The 23,948-nt window shown below is 40.0% G+C and overlaps 1 protein-coding gene across 1 annotated transcript; it reads right to left on the reverse strand.

Annotated features, from left to right (window-relative positions):
- Positions 1–1,103: 1,103 nt before the first annotated feature.
- Positions 1,104–10,292, reverse strand: LOC311485638 (apoptosis regulator BAX). The gene is made up of 6 exons (XM_084541180.1): positions 9,987–10,292; positions 7,093–7,141; positions 6,312–6,473; positions 5,131–5,263; positions 4,660–4,764; positions 1,104–4,551 (listed from the first exon to the last, which is right to left on the reverse strand). Exons 1-6 carry the CDS (start codon positions 10,054–10,056, stop codon positions 4,453–4,455), a joined length of 618 nt encoding a protein of 205 aa, XP_084397306.1. The 5' UTR covers positions 10,057–10,292; the 3' UTR covers positions 1,104–4,452.
- Between the last annotated feature and the right edge of the window lie 13,656 nt (positions 10,293–23,948).

The raw sequence follows: 23,948 nt of genomic DNA on the forward strand, positions 1-23,948 counted from the left end.
TTGCAAGCTGTGGAAAGTCGTTCAGTGATGGGGAGTTTGTCAAGAAGTGTTTGAATGCGGTCGCGGAGGAGGCGTGTCCGGACAAGAAAGATGCCCTGAACGCGGTGAGTCTGTCTGCATCTACAGTCACCAGGCGAATCGAAGAAATGGGGCATAATGTATATGTCCAGCTGAAAGACAAAGCTAAAGATTTTGAGTGTTTTGCATTGGCAATGGACGAGAGCAATGACGTGCAGGACACAGCACAACTGCTGATTTTTAACCCACGTGCTGGTTCACACTATGGCGCCGCATGGGAACATATCATTCGGATGGTCAGAAAAATTTTAAGTTCTGTCCTCCATCAACATATCGTGGATGACAAAGGTTTTCAAACTGTGCTCTGTGAATCCGAGGCAATACTAAACGATCGCCCTATCACAAAACTGGCTGAAGATCCAAATGATCTCGAAGCATTGACCCCAAACCACTTGCTTCTCATGAAAGGGAAACCTGTCCTACCACCAGCACTGTTTGCAAAGACAGATCTTTATGCAAACAGAAGATGGAAGCAAGTTCAGTATATTGCTAATCTTTTCTGCAAAAAAAAGGGGTTCACGAATATCTCCCATTACTGCAAGAACGGCAAAGATGGTCGAAGGAAAGGAGAAGTTTTATGCCTGGTCGTGGATTCCACAGCACCAAGAGCATCCTGGCTGCTTGGACGGATATTGGAAACCTTTCCAGACAAAAAGGGCCTTGTCCGTTCTGTCAGGCTTCAAACTAAGACAAGTGTAATTGAAAGACCTGTAACTAAAATCTGTCTGCTCTGTGAAGCTACAGATTAATATTGATATCAACTATGCGTATTGACTAATCATGCAATAAGAAACCACTGCATTTGTAAAGTTTGGGTGTATAACAGTATGGGTTTATTGTTTGTGGCTCCTTTAAATATTGTTTTAGAATTGCTCTGTCTTCTGCCAGAAGCAATTAGGGGCTGCCGTGTAAGAGCCACATATTCTTGAAGAGGGTCATTTTCCTCCAAGCCACCACGGGGCAGCGAAATGTCATGCGTGGCTGAATGTCATGCGACCGAAGGTGGCTACAGGTGTTTTAAGTTTGGCTTAATTATGTGTTTTGTTTGCTGAAGTGGAGGAGCCCAACAGTTTTCGGCTGTGCTCGAGTTTATTTTTTCACCCATTTTGTTTTCATTATAACCAAAGGCACCGTCAATAGAAATAAAAGGACATTCTAAGTAAATAACAGAAAACGGAGTATTGGTTTATTTTTTTCCTTTAAACTGAGTACACGTCCCAACACAGCTTCAAGCCTACTATCAGCCGGTAGCGGCTAAGTACAGGACTAGCCATTACACCCAGTATATAGTATTCATGGGTTTCACCAGGTCCCTTTCCACAGGTGTTTAAAATCAAGCACCTAGATTATGAATGTAGACTGCATGGTGCTTGATTAAAACACCTGTGGAAAGGGACCTGATGAAACCCATGAATAGCTAGAAGGTACTTTATTCAGAGGCTAATAATACACTACTGGTCAAAAGTTTTAGAACACCCTAATTTTTCCAGTTATTTATTGCAATTCAAGTCGTGCAAGTCCAATGAATAGCTTGAAATGGTACAAAGGTAAGTACTGAACAGCCAGAGGTTAAAAAAAAAAGGTTTGGTTTTGAAAAATAATGTACATTTCAGAATTATACAAAAAGGCCTCTTTCAGGGAACACAAAGTGGGTTAACAATTTAAAGCTGTTCTGCAGCAATGAGGGTTGAATCAGCCTTGAAAGCTGGTGCTACTAATACCTACAGGTGTTCCAACTTTTCTTGGTTACTTACAACCCCCTCTGTCTGCATAAAAGCAGTGTTGGAACACACTGTGGTACCAGACCCTCATGAGCATCAGGTGAACAGTATTGTACTGCAGAAAGTAGTGTGTTGCTGCAAAAATGACGAGAAAAAGGCAATTAACAATGGAAGAGAGACAGACCATCATAACGCCATCATAAATGTAGGTCTTTCCTACAGGGTCAAGGTGTCAGTGAGTACAGTTTTCTTCACCATCAAAAGGCACTCAGAAACTGGGGGAAACTCTGACAGGAAGAGGTCCTGAAACACCGCCATTGGACTACTGAAGACTGGAAGAAGGTATTATGGACTGATGAATCAAAAATTTCAAATCTTTGGTTCATCACGCAGGATCTTTGTACGCCGTCAAGTAGGCGAGAGGATGGTTCCACAGTGTGTGACATCAACTGTCAAACATGGAGGAGGAAGTGTGATGGTCTGGGGCTGTTTTGCTGGATCCAGGGTCGGTGACTTGTACAGAGTGAGAGGCACCTTGAACCAAAACAACTACCACAGCATTCTGCAGCGCCATGCGATACCCTCTGGTATGCGCCTAGTTGGTCAGAGGTTCATCCTACAGCAAGATAATGACCCAAAACACAAGTCCAAGCTATGCCAGAATTACCTCAGGAAAAAAGAACAAGATGGTAAGCTTGAAAATATGGAGTGGCCAGCACAGTCTCCAGACTTAAACCCCATCGAGCTGGTTTGGGATGAAGTGGACAGAAGAGTGAAAGCCAAGCAACCTACAACTTGGGAAGAACTTCCTGAAGAATATTTGATTTCTGTTGTAAAAAGAATGCCACGAGTGTGTTTAGCTGTTATATCTGACAAAGGTGAGTATTGATGAGTCAAAAGTTTAGAATACATTTTGGTCTACAAATTGATTCCATGATTTCTTTTTCAACTCAAATTGCTTATTTCTTCTATGCTTTCATTTCAGAGTGCAATGAGACACTAAACTGAATAATTTTCAGTAAAAAACTGGAAAGAGTGTTGTGTTCTAAAACTTTTGACCGGTAGTGTATATAACAAGTGAAAATTTAAATAACCCCTTTTAACATGAGTATAGTATCAAGTCAATTAATTGGGATACCTTCTGGGATATTGAAGTGGTCAGTTGACTGGCAGAGAATCAATGCTGTGGTGTTAATAAAATCAACAACAGGTCCACTAGAGGGGTTTTACAGGTGGAAGGCAGCCACTGATATTTTTTTCCCTCCTCATGTTTTCTGACTGTTTTTCACTAGTTTTGCATTTGGCTACGGTCAGTGTCACTATTGGTAGCATGAGGTGATACCTGGACCCCACAGAAGTTACACAGACAGTCCATCACCAGAAGGTTTGCTGTGCATGGAGGAACAGGATGAGCATTGGTGTGAATGTCTCTGACAAAACAATTAGAAATAGACTTCATGAGGGTGGCCTGAGGGACAGACGTCCTAGTGGGCCCTGTGCTCACTGCCTGGCACCATGGAGTTCGACTGGCATTTGCCATAGAACACCAGAATTATCAGGTGTCGAGTGTCATGATAATAATAAATCCATAGTCTAAATCAACGACATATGTTTTCCTATGACCTGAAAGAGCATTCACAAAGTGAGCAGCGAGTGGTATTAATACATTATACATTTATTGACAGACTTGGAATCCACTCAAATCATTTTTTTTTTTTTTTTTTTTTCAAAATAGAAAAAGGAGGAAAAAAGAAGAAAGATCAAGCCACATTTTAAAAAGCACCACAGATCAGTTATGTGATTTCCCCCTCAAAGTGCACGGTCAATTTGGTAGCAAAAAATGCTCAACAAAGCTTACACACAGTATTAAATAACAGCTAGCTGGTCAGCTAGGAGGTACTAAATGCAAATCCCATATAAATCACCAGCCAAGTCTTATACACTGAAATAAGTGAAAGGCACTCATTTAAATAGTAAACAGTTTTTTTATCAATAAAGCACTATTCCCACAGAATCACAAAGAAGCTTTGCTCCTTCTCATGAGTAGTTAAATTATCTAATTTTACATTTTTATAATGCTTTAAATATAGAAAACATAAATTAGAAAGGCATGTGTCCATTCACAGTGGAGTCAAAGGAAAAGAAAGCAAAGAAAACAAGTTAGGCCTTGTGTTTTTTTTCTTTCGGGTGTCACACAAAAGAAATGCGAGACATTTTTACTGCAAATGTAGGTGGCCATCAATAGAGTCCAGGGACTTGGAAGGATTTGGAAAAAAAATAGTAGATTGGTCAGTCAGTATGTATATGAAACTCTCCAGTGTAAGGCAAATAACTGCGTATATGAAAGCATAATTAGTTAAGTCGACTATATGTTGGTGTTGCCCTCAGACACTTTTGGGTCTCTATATGTTGTCTGTGGTCTAATCCAAATTTTGCTCAGGCCCGAGACCCCTCCCAGAACCGATGCAAGGCCCACATATGGTTCAGGTAAAATGAAGTCCTTGGCTCAGTTTGATATGCTGGTGAAGGAAGACGAGAGGTTCCCAATGGACAGCTGGCTGTAAAATAATATTTTGTTCTTGGAAACCTGAGGAGTGAGGAGGTTTTTCTCCAGCATATAGGACTGCAGCCCTTGTTGTAAGGTCTGATTTTCTCAGTGTGTCTTCCTGTAGTAAACAAAGGCTGCTACCAATACTACTGATGCTGCTATGGCTACTGTCCTCCATTGAGAAAAACTACTGATCACCCCTTCCTGGAAAGATAAAAAAGAATTGTTACGCTTCCTTACACGCCCATAAGGTGAACTGTACAGCTCACAGCACCATTTATGACAGATATTTATGGACGGCACACCACTCACCCAGCCTCCCTGCTGCACGAGCCAGGAGTAGAGCTGCTCTCTGATGACCTGGAGAACCCAGCTAATAATCATTCTAATGTTCTCTAGATGGTTGGTGGTCAGAGCCTTTAAAACAGAAAAACATATGATCGGATTAACGATCACATTAACCTGGATGGGGTCCATTTTTTCGCACAAGTGGTACTGTAACTACCAACTGATGACCAGGTTCTCGTAGATCCTATTGACGTTTTGCACCACTTCACACATAATTGTACCTTGTTCATTGAGTTATGGCCGTCCCAAAAACAGTGTTGTAAAGAGACTACATTGTATATGCACCAGCTACAGTTTCCAGCACTACACTGATACTTGGTGGCTAACTGGGGAGCTAGCTACTAGCTGTGAGCAGACGTCAACACATATAAATAAAGCAGATAAATTAGTGAGCAAACATTTCTGCTTGGTCAGTGTTTTAACTGGATGTGTTACCCTGTATATGAGTCTGTAGGCCAGATGGAAAAGAGCCACCACTCGGCCCCAGTTGATGCCATCAGCGAAGATGCTCCTCGCCACCTTCATGAAGACGTCCTGAGCACAGTTACTCTGAACCTGTCTGATCAGTCTGTCAAGAAGAAATTGAAACATTTAGATGCACAGTGGCTTGTATTGCATGTCGAGTAGTCTTCAAAGTACAGGTGTGGCTAAACACTAGTTGCAGTGTTCAGTGTAGTCAGGTCCATCAGTATTTGGACAGTGAGACTATTTTTTATTTATTTAATTTTGCCTCTACACTACCGCAGTGGATATGATTTAATTCTAGGGATTTGACACCAAAACTGTATTTAAATATTAATGAATGCAACTCTTTTTATGAAGTCCTACACAGGATACATTGTATTTTTGTTATGAATAGTAGGTAAAGTTAAAGCTCGAGATGTATACATAGATTTTTTGATAAAATGTATCCTGAGAAATTTTTATTTATTTAAATTAAACAATGACAGAATAATATTTTTTGTGGTAAATTCATCATCTACCCTAGTAAAGAATCAATCAGAAAAAAATTGTTTGTTAAAATCCTAAAATTAACAACATTTTGATTTGTGACTCCTACAAAGGAGGGGTAACATCAGTGTAAAAACAGATATAAGGCAGTCTTCATATACTACAAAACTAGTACTTGAATGAACATTTCATGGATTTTATTAGACTGTACTGTTAGTTTTCTGTTATCCCACTTTTTGGCTGATTGACTAGTTCATGGGCAAACACTGCCCAGGGTGCAACATTAGGCAATCCTAAAGCACCAAAGTGATAAACATGTCCCTGTCCGAACTTTCTTCAAATCTGGCCCCAGCAGTAAAATAATTAAGTATTATTATGCTGAGTACTGCCATAGCAATATCAGTCTAATTAAATATTCTAATCTATTTATATGGATGATTAATAATTAAAGCAATAACTACAATGAAAATTATGATATCAATAGATAAAAGGTCAATAATTTTGTATAGTATAGGTAGGCAACATTCAGTCACATTGCACAAGATTAATTTTCCAGCATTCAAACTGTGAACTGACATTCATGCACTATATATCGTATCACTCAACCAGTAACCAAAGCACGTGATGACTAATGTAGTTGTTTCTGCACACGATGCACCGCTTACCGCTGGAGCTCAGAATTCCTGTTCAAGTCATCTGCTATCTTCAGCAGCTGTTCCACCACTTCTTTGATTTGTGGATCTTGTTGTTCATTCGGCCTTCCTCCCAGATCTTCAGAACAGACATTCCGACTGGGGTCCTCCGTGTTTATACGCTCAATCACATACCTACGACAGACACAACAGTTCACCAACAAAATACTACTGTATAGAGTATACTAGTGTGTGTTTGGACAAGTGAAAGACAAATCTCCATTGATTAAAGGGTAGACAAAACACCAGTCAAATTTGTGACTTCATCATGATGTGTGGCGACATGATAGAATTAAACACAGCCTAGTCATAATCTATACATAATTCCATTTGTTAATTGTTGTTTAGATGTATGTATTACTTTAGTACAAAATATTTGACAATACTAGTAAGATTCCATATTAATGGATGCACAACACTGAGAGCATTTTTGCCTTTTCTGGTGATCATTCATAAAAGGGGCTGAATGTTCTGAATGAATGATTCAAAACTTATGCAAGAGGACATCAGCTCAGTTGGCGGGCTGTCAATGTAGCCAGGTTGTATTGTGTGTTCACACTACTAAAGCGATATGGTAACAACCAGCCCCTACCAGCTCCAAATATGGTCTTAGCAATCTGATCGTAAATTTGCCCTTAATGCATCTTGGGTGTGTTCACATATGTCAGGTATTTTGAGATAGTTACTTGTGGTCTGATCACTCAGGACACATGTTAGTCCCACTTCAGAACAGGGACACTGTGCTGAGACTCACCCTCTGAGAACCACTGCTCCTTGCTCCAAGATGGGATCATCTATAACATCTGAAAAAGCCAGGAAAGTGATTAGTAATACAGCTGTATTTGCTTAAAACGTTCAATTCTCTGCAGGAAAAATGCATCCTATTCCTTCATAACAAAGGTATAATGCCAGGGATTTGCACCTGTTGCTGCTGCTAGTTTTGTTTGTTGTTTTTGTCAGACATCTCAAAAAATGCAAACTATATCCTGTTGTTTGATCATCATGGATTTCTAAAAATAGGATTCACTACTTATGATCTGGAAAATTATGACCTGGGTGGCCAGAGAATTTCTCATCCACCGCCAAGAGGCCAGTGAGAAGCCTTCCTTACAACCCGCTGTGTGTGTCACTGCAGTTCATTCAAACCTACAACAGCACTGCCAGCTATTTTGCAATTCTTACTCAAAGTTGTTTGGATTTCGTATGATCTGCAAGTGCAATGTCCATCTGCATCAGATAAAAGCTTCTAGTCATTATATTATAGTAAAAGCGGGTGGCGAGTTTCATGTTCATTCATGGGACATTAAAAACTTGGAAAAGTCATCTAAATGTGAGAGGGCAGGTTTCACAGCTTGAATAAACTGACAGTAGTTGCTGAAGGAGGCCACAGCCATCAGGGTGCACATGGTCTGCAACAATGCTTAGATAGGTGGTACATGTCAAAGTAACATCCACATGGATGGCAGGACCTAAGGATTCCCAGCAGAACATTGTCCAAAGCATCACACTGCCCCTGCTGGCTTGCCTCCTTGACACAGTGCACCCTCCACCCGTTCACGTGAGGTAAAAGGAAACATGATTGATCAGACCAGGCCACCTTCTTTCATTGCTCCATGGTCCAGTTCTGATCCTCACGTGCCCATTGTTGGCACTTTCAGTGGTGGACAGGGGTCGGCATGTAAGCAGTAAGCACCCTTTCTGGTCTGTGGCTATGCAGCCCCATGTGAAACAAAGTGAGATGCACTGTGTATTCTGACACCTTTCTATCAGAACCAGCATTAACTAGCTAATGAGCCATGACCCTGTCGTCAGTTCACCACTGTTACTTCCTTGGACCACTTTTGATAGATACTGACGACTGCCTATTTGCCTGCTTCTGACACATCAACTTTGAGGACAAAATGTTCACTTGCTGCTTATTATATCCCGCCCACTAACAGCTGCCGTGATGAAGAAATAATCAGTGTTATTCACTTCACCTGTTAGTTGTCATAATGTTACGCCTTATTGGAATGGTTGACAGGCTTGTGTATGTATTTCAAGCTGGTAGACAGTTCTAAAGATATAGGAGCTGAGAAGAGACATTAAAAGGAAAGATCTGATGTTCATGGATGAGTGGAAGTTGGACAGAAATCTAGAAATATAACCTAATTAATGTGTATTAACCGTAAGAGAATTTAACATATGAACTTTTCAAAAACCTGGATTACTTGGTCCTGTATATAAAATATAGTGGCTTTATGTTACCTAGTGCGGGCAGGGGGTTGTTTGCCAGCAGAACAGAAACATGCAGTTAAAACACAGTCTCAACGTGGAACTGGCGTCTAACCCCACTTCATACCAACCTGTAGTCTTAACATCAGTACTTATGGGACTTATGTAAATTATGGGATGGATGATCCGAGTTGCAGTAAGAAGATGTAATTCAAACAGCTGAGTATCGTCATTAATGCGTTTTGTTGTGGAAAGCTATTCGGAAAAATCAGCTAACCACTCTAATTTATTAATCGTAAACTACGGTTTCAAAGTTTTTATTGTCCTTCAAAAACATAAGGTACATGAAAGGGAACAAAACTGAGGTACAGATGCTGAGGTACAGATGCTGCACAGTAAAAAAACAAAGTATAATTAATAAATCTATATTAGCATTGCCATGTATCCGCATGTAGCTCATAGTGAAAATATGGGAAGGAAAACCCACATCTATTAGCCACTAAGCCAGTTTCTAAGGCTAATGGTAAAAACAATAGCACACGGTTTTGACAATATCTTTGAACTGTGTAAATTGTAAATATGAATTTTTAGTACTGTTACATCAGTAAATCGTGTAAATCAGTACCTTATATAATGAGGATCTGAAAATGGAACTCAAACCGTTAAATTGTAATTTCTGTAAGTTGTGTCTATTTATTACCAGAGCATTTGGTAAAATGTGGAAAATGTATAATAGCCTACATGTTTGGCAAGACAATTTAGGGCGTGCCCCTAAATTTAGGAGCGTGTCCTAACATTTTCAATCAAGGGGCCGCAGTGCTTCTAATGAAAAAAGTTAGTGTGGAGCCTTGCAAGTAGGCGAACTCCGGACTCCGTACTTGAAAACTATTAAGTACACCCTGGATGTGGAATTCGAACAGTAGTGTACTTAACGATGTTCTCGAAATGCATTCTGGGAATTGTCTGTCCCAAGTCCACGCCATAGACTCCCAAGTTACCTTCCCTCCACTTGGTATTATTTGTACGTTGAATGGGAACTGTACTTGGACAGCGACTGACGACGTTTCGCCAGTCCACAAAAACAAACTACAATACATATAAACGCCGACTAACTCCAACAAGCAACAAGTTCCTGTCTTGAACCAACGGAATTCGCCCCCCTTCCGATAGTGCTCCCCTCTTACAGCTGTGGTGTGTCCTGTAGTGGTACCCCCTCCACGGTCGGGACTAGATAATATGAATGGGCGGTGCGGTTACGTTCGCTTTAACACGGAAACAAACGTAAACCAGACAATTCCTGATACGACAAGGAGACGCCGTCTATAGTTTGTTTTTGTTTGTTTGGGATTTTCGACAGGAGTGGGAATGGGTGGGGGAAAGAAAAAGAAAAAGAAAAAAGCCTTTAATTCGTGTGTAAACATTGGTTTCACATACCTTCTCCACCCACGGCGCCTTGCGGCTCCTGATTTCCATCTGTTTTATCCTCTTCACGGCTGTCAGCCATGCCTCCTAACTTTCTGTCTGCTCGGACTGATGTAAAGGAGTTTAGGTTTTTCCTTCCAACATTAGAAGCTGGCCCCTGTCGAATAGAAGTAGCCTTAATATAAGTCACAAATCCAGATACGACCGTTCCGTCAAAAATGCTTCACGTTCCTCAAGAGAACACGGAAGTGACACGGAAGCCCATTTAGACTCGCCGACTAGCGGACGCCTCGGTTTCCCCAACAGGCAGCACTTTGCACTAAGTGTCGGACAACTGTTCAAATATTATACTGAGCGATTTCATCACCTTTACTCGTCGTTTCCACAGAGCATCGTTACTGAGGTAAAATCGTCCTCCACTGCGTTTCGCGGTATGCGTGTATTCAAAGCTTTCACTGATTTGGAATTTCAAAATGAAATACCCTTAAAATTTCACACAATTTCTCTCTTTTCCCTCTGAATACAAAATGATATTAAAAAGAAACTCGTAATCTGTCGCTCTTCCCTCATAAATTCAGATTTGCATTAAAAGGAAACTCTCTGAGTGTCACTCAGAAATTAAAAGGGTGTTCAGGTGTTGGATTTCAAAATTAAAGCCCACTAAAATGTCTGAGCTGAGTATTCACAATGAAGAAATGTGTTTTAACAGAAACATTTAAAGATCAATAATTCAAGCCCGATAGTGAGATAAATGTATTTCTGAATTTAGAGGGAGATTGGGAGAAAATATATGACAATTTTGGAGGCTTTATTTTTGAAATCCTGCGAATGATATATTTTCTGGGTGGCATCCTCAGAAAATATGATCTGGAATATGGTCTGTGGAAACACCAGCTGTCCTTTTAATATCAATTTGAAGTTATAGGTTAATGACAAAAACATGGTTTTTATCATGCTCTTTATTTAACTTCAATTTTGAAATAACATCAGAGTGGCCTGGTATCTCCTGAGTGACATCCTGAGATGGTGTACTTAGCAGTTTGAAATGAATTTAGTCTGTGGAAATGTAGTTTCTTTTTAACATTAATATGAAATTTGAAGCGAAGTAAAACTATATAAGATTAAAAAAAATCTTTTAAAATGTTCTGGGTGAAGTGTGAAGTGGAGCTGGTCAGAGGAAACTGTTTATTTTTAATTTCATCCTGAGGTTATAAGGAAAATAGCCAATATACAGTATACAACATGTTAAAGGGCTTTAATTTGGAAATCCCACATCTGAATGGCGTAATAATTCATTGGTGACATCCTGAGGATGTGTACTATCAGTCTGAAGGGTAATTAGTCTGTGGGGACAGGGGTTTCCCTTCCCTTCCCTTTCCCTTACATTTGTCCAAATTCACAGGTGGGCTACTAGATCTAAGTGACAATGTAAAATTAGATCTGGTAAAATGTCAAAGAAAGCAAATGGACTGTGGCTGCATATCTTATTTATCTCACTATGTTCTGTACACAATATCTATATATTTATATTACCACATATCTTCATATCCATATTATTGCATTATTTGATACATAAGACATGAATGTTGACCTGTTCTTGGACAACCATGTGACAACATGTAACATAGATACTGCTATGATATATGTGCATCATTTAAGATCATCACTAAACCATATATATTCTTGTAAACCTATCTGCAACTTCATGGTTTGTAACCAGCTCAACGCTGTTGCTCACAGCTGAGCAGATAACTGGAGAATGAATAACTCAGCTCTCCCTGGCGCTCTCATGACCGTCAGTGATAAGTCTGAACATAAAATAAAACACACTGTGTACTCTTTATCCATTTGCCACATGTATGGCTAGATGTTGAATTAAACCATCAGAAAAAAACAGGGTGTTCTAACTTAGTGTCATTTAATTTGAAACATCCACCACAAAACATAAATGCAAGAACTAAATGGAGAAACAAACTGTCTTGTTAAAAGTAAATGTGAAAAATGAGATCAGCTCTGGGTTTGGTGGCTGTGAAATGCTGAGTTAATAAATGTGTATGTTATTGCCCCCTCGTGGCAGATATAGGACACTGCCTCTGTAGTTTTACAACAGTACTAGTTTTCGTCAATCTTGTCAGAATCAGTGGTGGACAGTAATGAAGTAAATTTACTTGAGTACTGTACTTAAGTACAGTTTTTGAGTATCTGTACTTTACTTGAGTATTATTTTTGGGGGATACTTTTACTTTCACTCCACTACATTTGAAGGACAAATATTGTACTTTTTACTCCACTACATTTCTGTTGATGCTCTCGTTACTCACTACTTTTGAGCTTACGTCAGCTGATTATTTTTTTTATTTTATTTTTTTCAAAATACTGAGAAAATGAACAGTTTCTGCTGATTCGCATATGGTTCGTCTTAGTCGTATTGCCGTACCTGTACTACATCATGCCATACAATCCATACAATGCAGGAAGAAACTGGAGAAACTCCCACCGAGCACCCGTGGCCTTATCTCAAACCCATGTTTGAGATTTTTGCCACAAAAACTGATTCGTTTCAGTTTAAATGTTTGTTGTGCTTACCGCGAACTAATTATATCACGTCCTACAAGAACTCGTCTTCCAACCTGAAAAAGCACGTCGCGGTATGTATAGAGAGAGAGAGAGAGAGAGAGAGAGAGAGAGAGAGAGAATGACAATAAAGCTACTTTCCTTTCCTGTATTTCCTGAGATACTTTTTAAATACTTTTACTTAAGTATTTTTTTAAGCAAATACTTTAGTATTTTACTTAAGTAATATTTTGACTGAGCTACTTTTACTTGTATTGGAGTAATATTTGACAAGGAGTATCTGTACTTTTACTCAAGTGGTGGAGGTGTGTACTCTGTCCATCTCTGGTCAGAATAAAACGCTCCAGAGAAAATATCTCTGGAGCGTTTTGGTAGCAATGATTGATTTATTACTTGGAATAATCCACCCAGCACCTTAAATGTGTGACATTTTAGTGGACTTTCATTTTAACCTTCAGTCATCAGATTTAATATTTACTACCCTCTTGAGTCATTAAGGTACAAAAATGTCCACTTCCAAAAAACTGCTATAAAACTAATCTTTTTTTCTGCATAAATCTCTTAAAGCACTTCAGCATTTTGCTAAACTACCACTAAAGTCACTGTTGTTTTTTACGAAAATAAATAAATAAAATAAAACACAGAAAATTTGTTATTTTCCATAAAACTAATGTTGGGAAGCTGGGGCATTTAAAAAAAAAAAAAAAAAAAAAAGTCTTGGATATGACCAAGATCTAAAATATTGACTCGATTGCATTATTAGCTTTTGTATAGCATCACAATTTAATATCATAGTTGTAAGGATCATTTAATATTTACTACCCTCTTGTGACCTTAGCAGACAAAAATGTCCCACCGACTGCCATTATAACCACATTATTTAATCTCTCACCCATACACTCATTATACATAGTATAATCATTCATTCTAGAATATTAGGGTTTCATTTATGAGAAAAATTGTCAAATTTGTCATTTTTAGTGTTCAACACTAACATCAGCCATTTCCCCATTATAGGATATGGGGAATAAAATGTTAGTTTTTGTGCTTGCGTTATTGAGCTTAGCGAGCTATTTTAAGCTCTGTGTGTCTGTGTGTGTGTGTGTATGCACACCCACGTAAGAACTCTTTCAAGAAAATAAAAACAGGCGATAAACAAGAGAGATAGATGTGACACTTTTGTAGTGCTTTAATTTTGAAATTGTAGATTACTTTTTTCTTGATTAGTACTGTGCAGTAGTGTACTATTATCCTGCAGTGAAAATGGTTTGATGTAGGACACTGCCTCTGAAAATTTACACCAGTCTAGGCACTTACAGTGCAGTGAATAAAGCAACGTGTCACATGTAACAAGTGCTTCTGCATGTGTTTTGTGTGTCATGTCCTCTGACAGGACATGACACGGCATGACAGAACGGAGCATTCGATTTGCTTTTGGCCCTAAATTTGGTATTTGTTTATTCAGGAAACGAGCCAATATTACATATCTGTGAGTTGCAAAAGTAAGGGCGCCTCTAAGACTACAAGTTAATTTCAAGGCCAAATTAGAGTCCATCTGTTCAGAAGTGTTTCCAGTCAATGGTGCCCCGTTTGTTGGATAATGCCTCAAAGCACAGACTAATTTCATTGTTTGTCTTTCAAATAAACATATGTTGTATATTTACACAGCATATTTAGCTCAAGGTATACCTTCCAAACCTCCAGAAAACTCATATTAATGGACAAAACAACACGTAGCAGCAAGTAGCCTAATCACTTTACACCAAGGTTTGTAACATAAATGACAGAATTTCCAGAGAAAAACACTAAATAGCGCAGCAGCAAATTGTCCTCACAACCTACCCTCAGCAATGCCTCAAAGCACAGTGAGAGGCCGTCAGGAGATGCCTCAGAAACCCAAAAGGTACAGAAAAGACTTTGTACAAGATGGAAATTTTCACAGGAAATTGTACAAATAAAAGTAAATCAATTTTCAAGTAAACAAACAAAAATAGTTATGATGATTCAGTTGTAAATTGCAGTTAAAAACAAAGTACATTTTTAACTGTCACACCAGTATGTATACCATAGCCTTACCAATGTCCCTTTCTAAATCCAACAAAGTGCCTCAGGACTGCTGAGCATTGAGTGGCACATGTGGGGCCAGAGGCATTGACGGTGGCTCTTGGAAGCGGGATTGACGCTAGGCTATGGAAAAATGGCTTTGTGACGGTTGCAGGGCTCCAGGCCATGTTGTGAATGGAGAAAGATGAGGAGCTCTAGCTCCCTCAACATCAAGCCTCAGTGCGCCCAGCTGGGAGGAGAGAGACATGCGAAAAGAACCTGTAATTGAGAGAGAAAAGCTGTTTAGTGCATCTGTAGAATAGTCCCTATGGTCTGCCCTGATGCTGCCACTTCCTCCCTTGACAGACAGCGCCATTAAAGGATTTGGTCACTCCCCCCGTCCTTCCACAGGCAGATGAGCACAGTATTGTCAAATGGCCTGCAGAGTGAGCTCTAGTCTCACTCACTTGTTTAGGCTGGACAGGAAGATGTAGTGCTTGCCACTGGTGTGTGAACATGCGAGTGCTTGTGTAAATGAGTGAGTAGATTTGTGAAGTGAGTATGTGGGATTGTGACTGTAAAGCAATGTGACCTATACATGAATTCAGTTCAATTTTATTTATGTAATTGTCTCAAGACGCTTTACAAAATCCAGTCTGAAACCCGGCCTGAACCCCCAGAGCAAGCCTGAAGGCGACGGTGGCAAGGAAAAACTCTCTTTTAACAGGAAGAAACCTTGAGCAGAACCCAGAACAAGCTATACGGTAGTAGCACAGAATTGCATGACTAGTAATAGAGAAGAAATTGAAAAAGAAATAGCTCAGTGCCAGAGAAAAGAAATGAGAGGATAGGAGCTTGGTGCGAGAGAGAAGAGAGTAGAAGACATGTGCTCAGTGCATCATCCCCCAGCAGCCTGGGCCTATTGCAGCATAACTAAGGGATGGTTCAGTTCAGCCTTAACTACAAGATTGATCAAAAAAGAGAGTCTTAAGCCTGACCTTAAAAGTAGAGAGGGTGTCGTGTCTGCCTCCCGAACCCAAACTGGGAGCTGGTTCCACAGGAGAGGAGCCTGATAGCTGAAGGCTCTAACTCCCATTCTACTTTTTGAAATTCTAGGAACCACAAGTAGGCCTGCACTTTGACATCGAAGTGATCTGTTGGGATGATATGGTACAATGTGTTAGGATCTCCTATGTTTCTTGTTGGTTTTGTCTGTCTCTGTTTTTCTCACTGGAGGTTGGTCTGGAGCTGGGCGGAGCTGGAGCCACTTACATGCACACCTGCAAGCAATGGAGCCTCATCAGCCACCTTCTCTCCTTGTCCATAAAATCCTGGTTCAGTCCTCCACTTGTGGCCAGGTCGTCTGCTTACCTTTGTGGTATTGTGCTTTGGCTCGTGTCTTTAGTTGTTGATACTACTGCTGCAATTACTTATTTTGGCTTTCCCTGTCTTCAGCTTTTGGATCCATCAACTCACCTGTTCCGTCGTTTTCTCCCTGGAATCCTCACCCAGCTCCACCAGTCCACCAGCCTTCCTTCCTGCACTTCTACCCTTGCTCTCCCTGGATACCCCACAAACCTGGTTCTGGTCCATCTCTGTAGACCTGCAAGTCTGCTCCCACCTGCTTCCTCTGTTTTTTGACAATAAACCGGTTAAATCACCACGACCACTGGCTTTTAGTTTGTGTCTGAAATAGAGTGTCCAAATCATATTGGCAGGCGTGACACAATGAGGTCTTAAAGATATGATGGAGCTAGGCCTTTGAGGGCCTTGTATGTAAAGAGGAGGATTTTAAATTCTGTTCTAGATTTTGAAGGGATCCAATGAAAAGAAGCTTCATTGATGAAGATCACTTTGCTCTGAAAGTGCAGGCTTATGTGGGACCAAAAGGTAGAGGCTATCAGGCCCCTCTCCTGTGGAACCAGCTTCCAGTTTGGGTTCAGGAGGCAGACACGCTCTTTACTTTTAGGCTTAAGACTTTCCTTTTTGATAAATAAGATAAGATAACCCCTTTCTTTATCCCACAATAGTGACGCTGAACCATCCCTTAGTCATGCTGCTATAGGTGTAAGCTGCTGGGAGACTTTCCATGATGCACTGAGCACCTTTTCTCTAATTTCTTACTACTCATACAGTGTGTGCTACTACTGTTTAGTATGCTATTAGCTGTGTGAATGCTCTCTCCCTTTCATTCCCCTCCCTTCCGCTGTTGTTACAGTAGTTCTAGTACAGGTAATACCAGTTTGCGCCAGTTTTATGCTCCTGTGCTCTTGTTTATAGTCATTGTCAATCTCTCATGTGACAATGCATCAGCTATATATTGTACATGTGTCACAGTCAGATTCTACATGTATGTTTTAATTGGATGTATGTATCCATGACAGAGGTGTATTTATCTCGTTCCTCCTGCTGCTCTCTTCTCTCTCTTTTCCTGTCTCTACCTGGCTGGTCTCAATCAGATGGGTCCCTCCATATGAGCTGGGTTCTCCTCAAGGTTTCTTCCTGTTAAAAGGGTGTTTTACTTGCCACTCATATTAGTGCTTGATTTGGGGGCTCTGGGTTCTGTAAAGCTTCATGAGACAATTCATAAAACTGAATTGAATTGAACTAAATTATATAGCCAAACACATAAACATTCATTTTAGTTGCTCACAGAATGAGGATGCATGTGTAAGCAGGCTATTAGAACCTGACAAACTGGAGTTGTTTTTTTTTAGCTTCAACTTTAGTTAAGCAGAAGTTGCGCTATCAAGTCAATAAAGCTTATTTCTAGTGCTGGGAAACATATCAGATTCATCTGAGCTTTTATTTTTGACAGTCAGGGTGGTACTCTGTCTGGGTTTGTGCGAATGTTTAGCTGCAAATGTTGAACATGGGAAAACATTGCAGTGCAGCTGGGGAAGGCATGGTTTTACTCAACAACAGCGCATCTCTGGACCAACAGGAACTGGCAGCTTGACATGAGCCTGACACTTCCTGCCATTATTTTACCGATGAGGTGATGCTGTTTGGTTCATGCCGTTGCTGTTTGAGGTTGTCATGATGAAGCGATGTTATTCTTCTGATCTGTAATGTGACTTTATCGTAGAAGAATGTTCACTGACGGCGCATGGCTATGTAAAGACACGTTGCTGGCAGAGAGAATGTACTAGAGAACTTTTTGATGAACAAAAATTTAAATTAATTATTGTATTCATTGTAATTAATTTGTTGCAGTTACGATATTTTTTTTTACTGTCAGTGTTTCTCCACTTATTGCATAGCAGTGGCACTTAAAAAAAGAATAATTAGGGTTAATTAAATTCAAATGCATGTTGACACTCTTGTAATTGCTGTGTTTTTGTTGTTTTGAGTTTGCCACAGAATTTTATGAAGAAAAATAATGTTTCATCTGGGTTTCATAGAAAAAAGCAATCACCGAAAACACTGAAAAAATATCACCCAGACCTCAATGCCAAACATTACACACACACACACACACACACACACACCCACACACACCCACACACACGCACATATGTGTAAGACTGTGAGAAAATGTTCCTAATCTCACTGTCTGCTGCGGAGGGGTCCAAACTAACAGGCTGTTTTAATTTCAGCTTTGTCATGACAGGAAGTGTGTGTAGCTATGTGTGTGTGCGTGTGTGAGAGGGAAAAAGGCTGAGAGATAGAGAGTGTGTATTTGGAGAAATGAAGAGACAACAGGAAGTTGAAAGTATGGTGCATGGGAAACAGTTGAGGAGTTATTTTTGCTGGGGACGCTGGTGTGAGGAGGGCTGCTTGACCTCGGCCCTGTTCACACTGATGCTAAATATGGCAACTAAGGAAATAAGGACTACCAAGATAATGACACAAATGGGATATAAAACCGTATATCGTGACCTTATACAGTGGACCCACTGAAAAAGAATATATACTTTTTCTTTTTTTGTGTTGAGAGTAGTCCTTATTCTGGCTGCACTGCATTAAGTAGTCAGCAAATTACTTCCTTTAATTTAGCTACTTCATCAAATAGATATGTAATGATATTTCTTTCAAATTGCTTTACAGTGTAATGCAAACGTTATCAGGAAATGGCCAGACGTAAGAGGGTTTTGAGGAAATACATTCTGTGAAGCTACTTGAGTCTAATATTGAGTTACATGGCTGTCACTGTCAACATCTACATGAATGTTAAACTCACCCATTCTAATTACTTTACCTGCACTAACTTTAAACGAGATAGAAATCTAAAGAATTCAGGCAAAAAGTCTGAACAAGGACAAGGTGGGTGAAAGGCAATAACAACCCGAATATTTTTTTTTAGATTTTTCCAGTTTGCATGTGAGAAACTAAGAGTAAGGCTTTAACTCTAAACTGCAAAAGTTCTGGTGTACCTGTCACTAAGGTGACAAATGTTTACTCGTGGTGAGAAGGTGAGTTCAGCCTATCGGCTGTGAGGAAGCTGCAGTGATGCATGTCAGAGTTTTCCAGAATGATCTTGTCTTTGTTCACATTGCCAAAGTCTTACGCCACAACCCCACACCTGTGTAAATTACCCACAACATTGCAACATAACTCGAAGAGCCAGTTTCATGTGAACATGTGATTTACACACAAAGGAGCACAGATCGTTTTATAGTCACTGGCTGCTTCATGTCACAGAAACTGCAGTGTTGCAGCTTTTGGGAAGTCTGTTCTTTGGATAGGAAATGGTAGTTCAAGACAATCAGCAGCAGGATTAGTGTTCATTTCTCTCCCCCACACAGTCGTTCTGTTTCTGTCAGTAGGTTGCTAATGTTTCCTAGATTTTCTGACACGCATGCCTTTCGATCATTGGATTTCACTTGTCAACACTCATCAGCTTTACCATTCACCATAATAACATGTTATAAGTTACTGTATTTGTGTCTCAACAGATATAATCCCATGAGCCCTGCCTCAAAATTCTTTTTTCGCATTCATGAGTTCTCTGTTCTTCAAGGTTTCAAGGCATCATCACGCTTTAAAAGCCAAGCAGTAAGCAGAGGGTCCCATTTTCTGAATTTCAGCTCTGCAGTTTATCAATATTCTTTAACTGAAGATGTCAGTAACCAGTAGGTTTGCTTCTGAAACATAAAGCACTGTGATAATAAAAGCTTGCAGCGGGTGCATACTGATGTAATGACTATTTAATTATCTTCTGAGAAGGATCACAATAAATGTTTATTTGTCTATTAGTGGAGAGCATTTCCGAACAGGCCAGATTTACCTGTATCACAGTGATTTCCTCACTGGTGTGAATTTCCTCAGAAAGCCAAGATGAAAATGATTAGTGCGTACAGGACTTTCACTGTTGGCTCGTCTCATTGTAAACGTGGCACAATTATACCCACATACTGTACAAATACTGTTTTTGAATGAAATAAACATAAATATGAAAACTTAGATTTATACATTATCAAATGCATTATTACACAACCAAATATAAGACTACTTGCTGCCAATGAAGTTTGTGTGTGAATGTACATTGTAAAGTACACTGGATTGGGTGTAGATCTGTCACAATCAATACCAATAACACTACTACAATAGACTATATTTATAGAGAATATAGAGAATATTTGACATTTTTTCTTAATTTTCTAAATAAAATATTGCTTATTTATAACGGATCTCTTGAGTCTGGAGTTTATTTTTCTCACTTAAAGAACATATTTTTGTTTTTCATTTGACTACATGTGTCTGGAAACCATTGTGAAAATGTCCATCACAATTCCACTCCAAACTGACAATAACACAGTTTCACAGTGGATGGACATCACAGCTAACAGTCTCCTCAGGATGTGTAAGTGACACTCAATGATGTGTTTCTTGTCCAACGGTTCAGATCTGAATGAACTGGGGCGCCTTCTTACTGTTCTAACTCAAACTGTGCCTCTCTTCTTAGCCTAAATGAGTTAACTGTCACATGCTACTTTATACGTACTTGCCGTAATCACAACAATTTCCTAACCTTAATAATTACATAGCGGTCAAGTGCAGATATTGTAGAAGGTGATACACTGATACATCTATCGCTGATTTTCCGGTGAGGGCCTGGGTTAACATTGTAGCAGTCCCTCAAAATATTTCCTATTTCCTTCCACCAACTTTAGTTCCACCTCTGACAAAGACAAGGATGCACAGTAAATTCAAACTTTAACCGTTCACAGGCTGAACCTATACAGAAGAATACATGACTGGCTATGTTGTCAGTAATGCATGATTGTTCTGAATACCTCTCACCATTAGGATTTAATATTTCTTGTAAGATGTTGAGAAATGCATTAAGGGTTAGGAGTCAGCTATGACAGGCCTATGATAGTTTAGTTTATCTCAAAACCATTGAATGATAAAATAAAATTTCCCCATCTGCACATATTTTGCCAGATATCAAGAACACAGTTTGTTCTGTGGTGTGAAGTTGTGAGTCCACAGAGGAAAGTGAATGGGAGGGATGTTGGGAAAGACACACATTCAGCCTAAGTATGTAGTATGTTTTCTTATAAATGGCCCTCTGACGACACAGAAATTGGGATATAAATTGTTACAGACGCGTAGTGAATTTGGCTTTAACTGTTCCAGATGTTTTAGGCTATGAAGCAAATGAAAACATTTTTTTTGACAACATTGGATGCCGTTGTCTTGGCAGCAGGTTTAAAGATTGGGTATGTGCCCTTTTATAAAACCACTCACCTCTGTGATAATCATATATACACCACATCAGCATCAGAGTAGTATTGGTTGGGGTTGTTGAATGTCACACTGCCTGGCCACATATAGGTGATTCCTAGGCTAATTACAGTTTTTATTGACACCACTGCGCAGTCATCAGTGGTGTCAATATACTGTCTGTATTCTGGTTGAGTGATTCTGAAATCCCATCACAGTGTCTTGTTAAGTTGAACCTAACATTGTCGATTGAAGCGGCTGACAAGAAAAGCTTCTTGTAGAGACTATGCTGTTAAATGTCATGTGCGTTGTATATACTGGAATGGTAAATGAACTACATTTGGAGTAAATACGGATGACCTTTTGGCTGAATGAAACAGGAGGAATTAAACCAGCTGCAGCGAGCACCGAGGCAGGTGGAGGTACCCCTGAAGCAAAGGTGTGAGAAGCATCTGAAGACCAATGCATGACAAATGACGTTCAAAGAAAATATGCATGTTTGGGACATAAACACATGCAGAGGCTGTACAGAGATGTGACATCCTACAAGTGTGCTATTCACTGTAACAGTAGCATCCCTGTACACAGAATGTACATTTGTAATTTTTGAATTTCCTGCATTTTCTTATTGCCACTTCTATTTCTATTGATATCTTTGTTTTAATGGTTTTTTTTCTTTAAAATATTGTAAAAATGTTAAATAAACACGTGAGTGTGTAGAGCATTTTGAGAGAACTCTCCCACACACAGTATTCCACCAAATAATATATTGTCTGATGCCAGGTCTTTCTCTCCTGATCTGCATGGTGAGTCTTCAAAAAGGTTTGGGTGTGGGCTGTGTAAAACAACACCCGGAGCTATGTACTGGTGTTTGTGAGAAACACAATAGGTGGACTAATCTTATGCAAATGAACTATGCCCTTCCTTCCGACCACACCCTACTCAGACTTTCAAGACCATGTGCGGAATACGTCTGAGTAGGTGATTTACAAGTTTATTGTGACATTCAAATACTCCAGCAGATACTACTTTGATGCGATCTGTTGATGGTGGCATCCTGAGTGATCCCATTGCGACAGGCCAGCTTTAAAACATGTTTTCACCCCTGGTATTAAGACGCATCCCCGGATGCACCTCGATTCGCCACTTGAGATCAAATCACAGTTTGGCACTCTATATGCAAATTGCACATTGTTAATATGACTGCTGTGCTGTTTGTACTTGTTAGTCATGTAACAGTTACAAGGATAAAGGATATCAAAAGGCTATCCCAAGTATAGTGCTTTTGACTTTTCTTGAGACACTTCAACGCAGAAGTGTATTTTTCTGAATGACTGAAAGAGGCAAAACTCCATTCATGCAACATAATGTCCATTCGGTGGGCGGTCCGCCAGGGTAGCCAGCACACATGCGTGTTCACACTACTTAAGCAATTTGTACAACATGTCTGAACAGTATTGTGAAGTCTTGAATTTCTACCAACAGTTTCCCATCAGTATCCATGTTGACACTCATTTGGAAAAAAAAAAAATTGCAAGGGGCAGTTTTCATTTGCCAGCATGTGAAGAAAAACCAAACAGGTTCCACAGCAGATTGAAACGCTGATCTCACAACACACTTTCCCTTTGTGTATTCAAACTTTCCTGCTAGTGTAGGTCAGATCAGGTTACTTTCTGAAAGGCATTGTGGATGAGTCAGCACTACATGGATGGGTATGCATCGGTTTGCTCTGAATGCATTCAGGCAAGCAGCGAGACACACCTATCCACACATGAACCACCTCCCCTATATAATCCCTCTCTGTCAGTGAATTCCTGTAAAATTCCACACTCTTTAGACATCTCTACACCAGATGTTAACAGCTTCTGGTACAGCGCTACTAAAATGTTCTGAATCTGCACACACAGGTATGATCTGATAGATCTTCCATGCAAAGTGCTGCTGCTGCCACTACAGCTGCTACAACTACCAACTGCCTACTACTGCTTCCTACTGCAGTACTGCTAGTCGGCCTACTAGTGCTGCTACTGCTACTGCTACTGGTAAAGGTGCAGTCACCAGACATTTCCAGTCAGTTGGTTGTCAATTAGTGTCTTATATGATAAATAGGCTGCAGTGATCCACATAAGACTACAGTTTCTGCATACGAGCACACCCAGTATACAGTGTCATGGGTGTGTCGACTCACTCGATGCAATCATGTTTGTTCAATATTACTCCTGTAATCTGTCTGCACTGGATGCCCATTATACTCATATCACTGTTCACCATCTCAGCTTGGAATGAGGTTTTCATCACACAACCTAGGTGGAACTAAGTGTAAAATTTCCGCATTTCTAAACAGGAAAACTACTGGGGGGCAGGTAGCTGTAAGACTGCCCTCAGCTGACAGCTGGCGGACAAAGCCACACTTTGCATAAAAAGTGCTCTTTCAACATTAGTCTGGAAAGCTTGCATGTATTCATCTCCGGCATGTTCTTAATGCAAGACAATCACAGGCAACACAATTATTTCACATGTGTCTGAGCTGTGTTCTTCCTGTCTCTTTGCCTGGGTTCAGGGGTGGGGGTCTGTTTTTGAAGTGGAAAATAACCCAGCAGTCTACTGCAAGTCCACACATGCCTGTTTGGAAAAGTCTACCACGCGTGGGGAGACTTCCAGTCTGCTTCCCTGAAACGCCGCAGT

Source organism: Chelon labrosus (assembly GCF_963514085.1).
Source record: "Chelon labrosus genome assembly, chromosome: 3".
Lineage (NCBI taxonomy): Eukaryota > Metazoa > Chordata > Actinopteri > Mugiliformes > Mugilidae > Chelon > Chelon labrosus.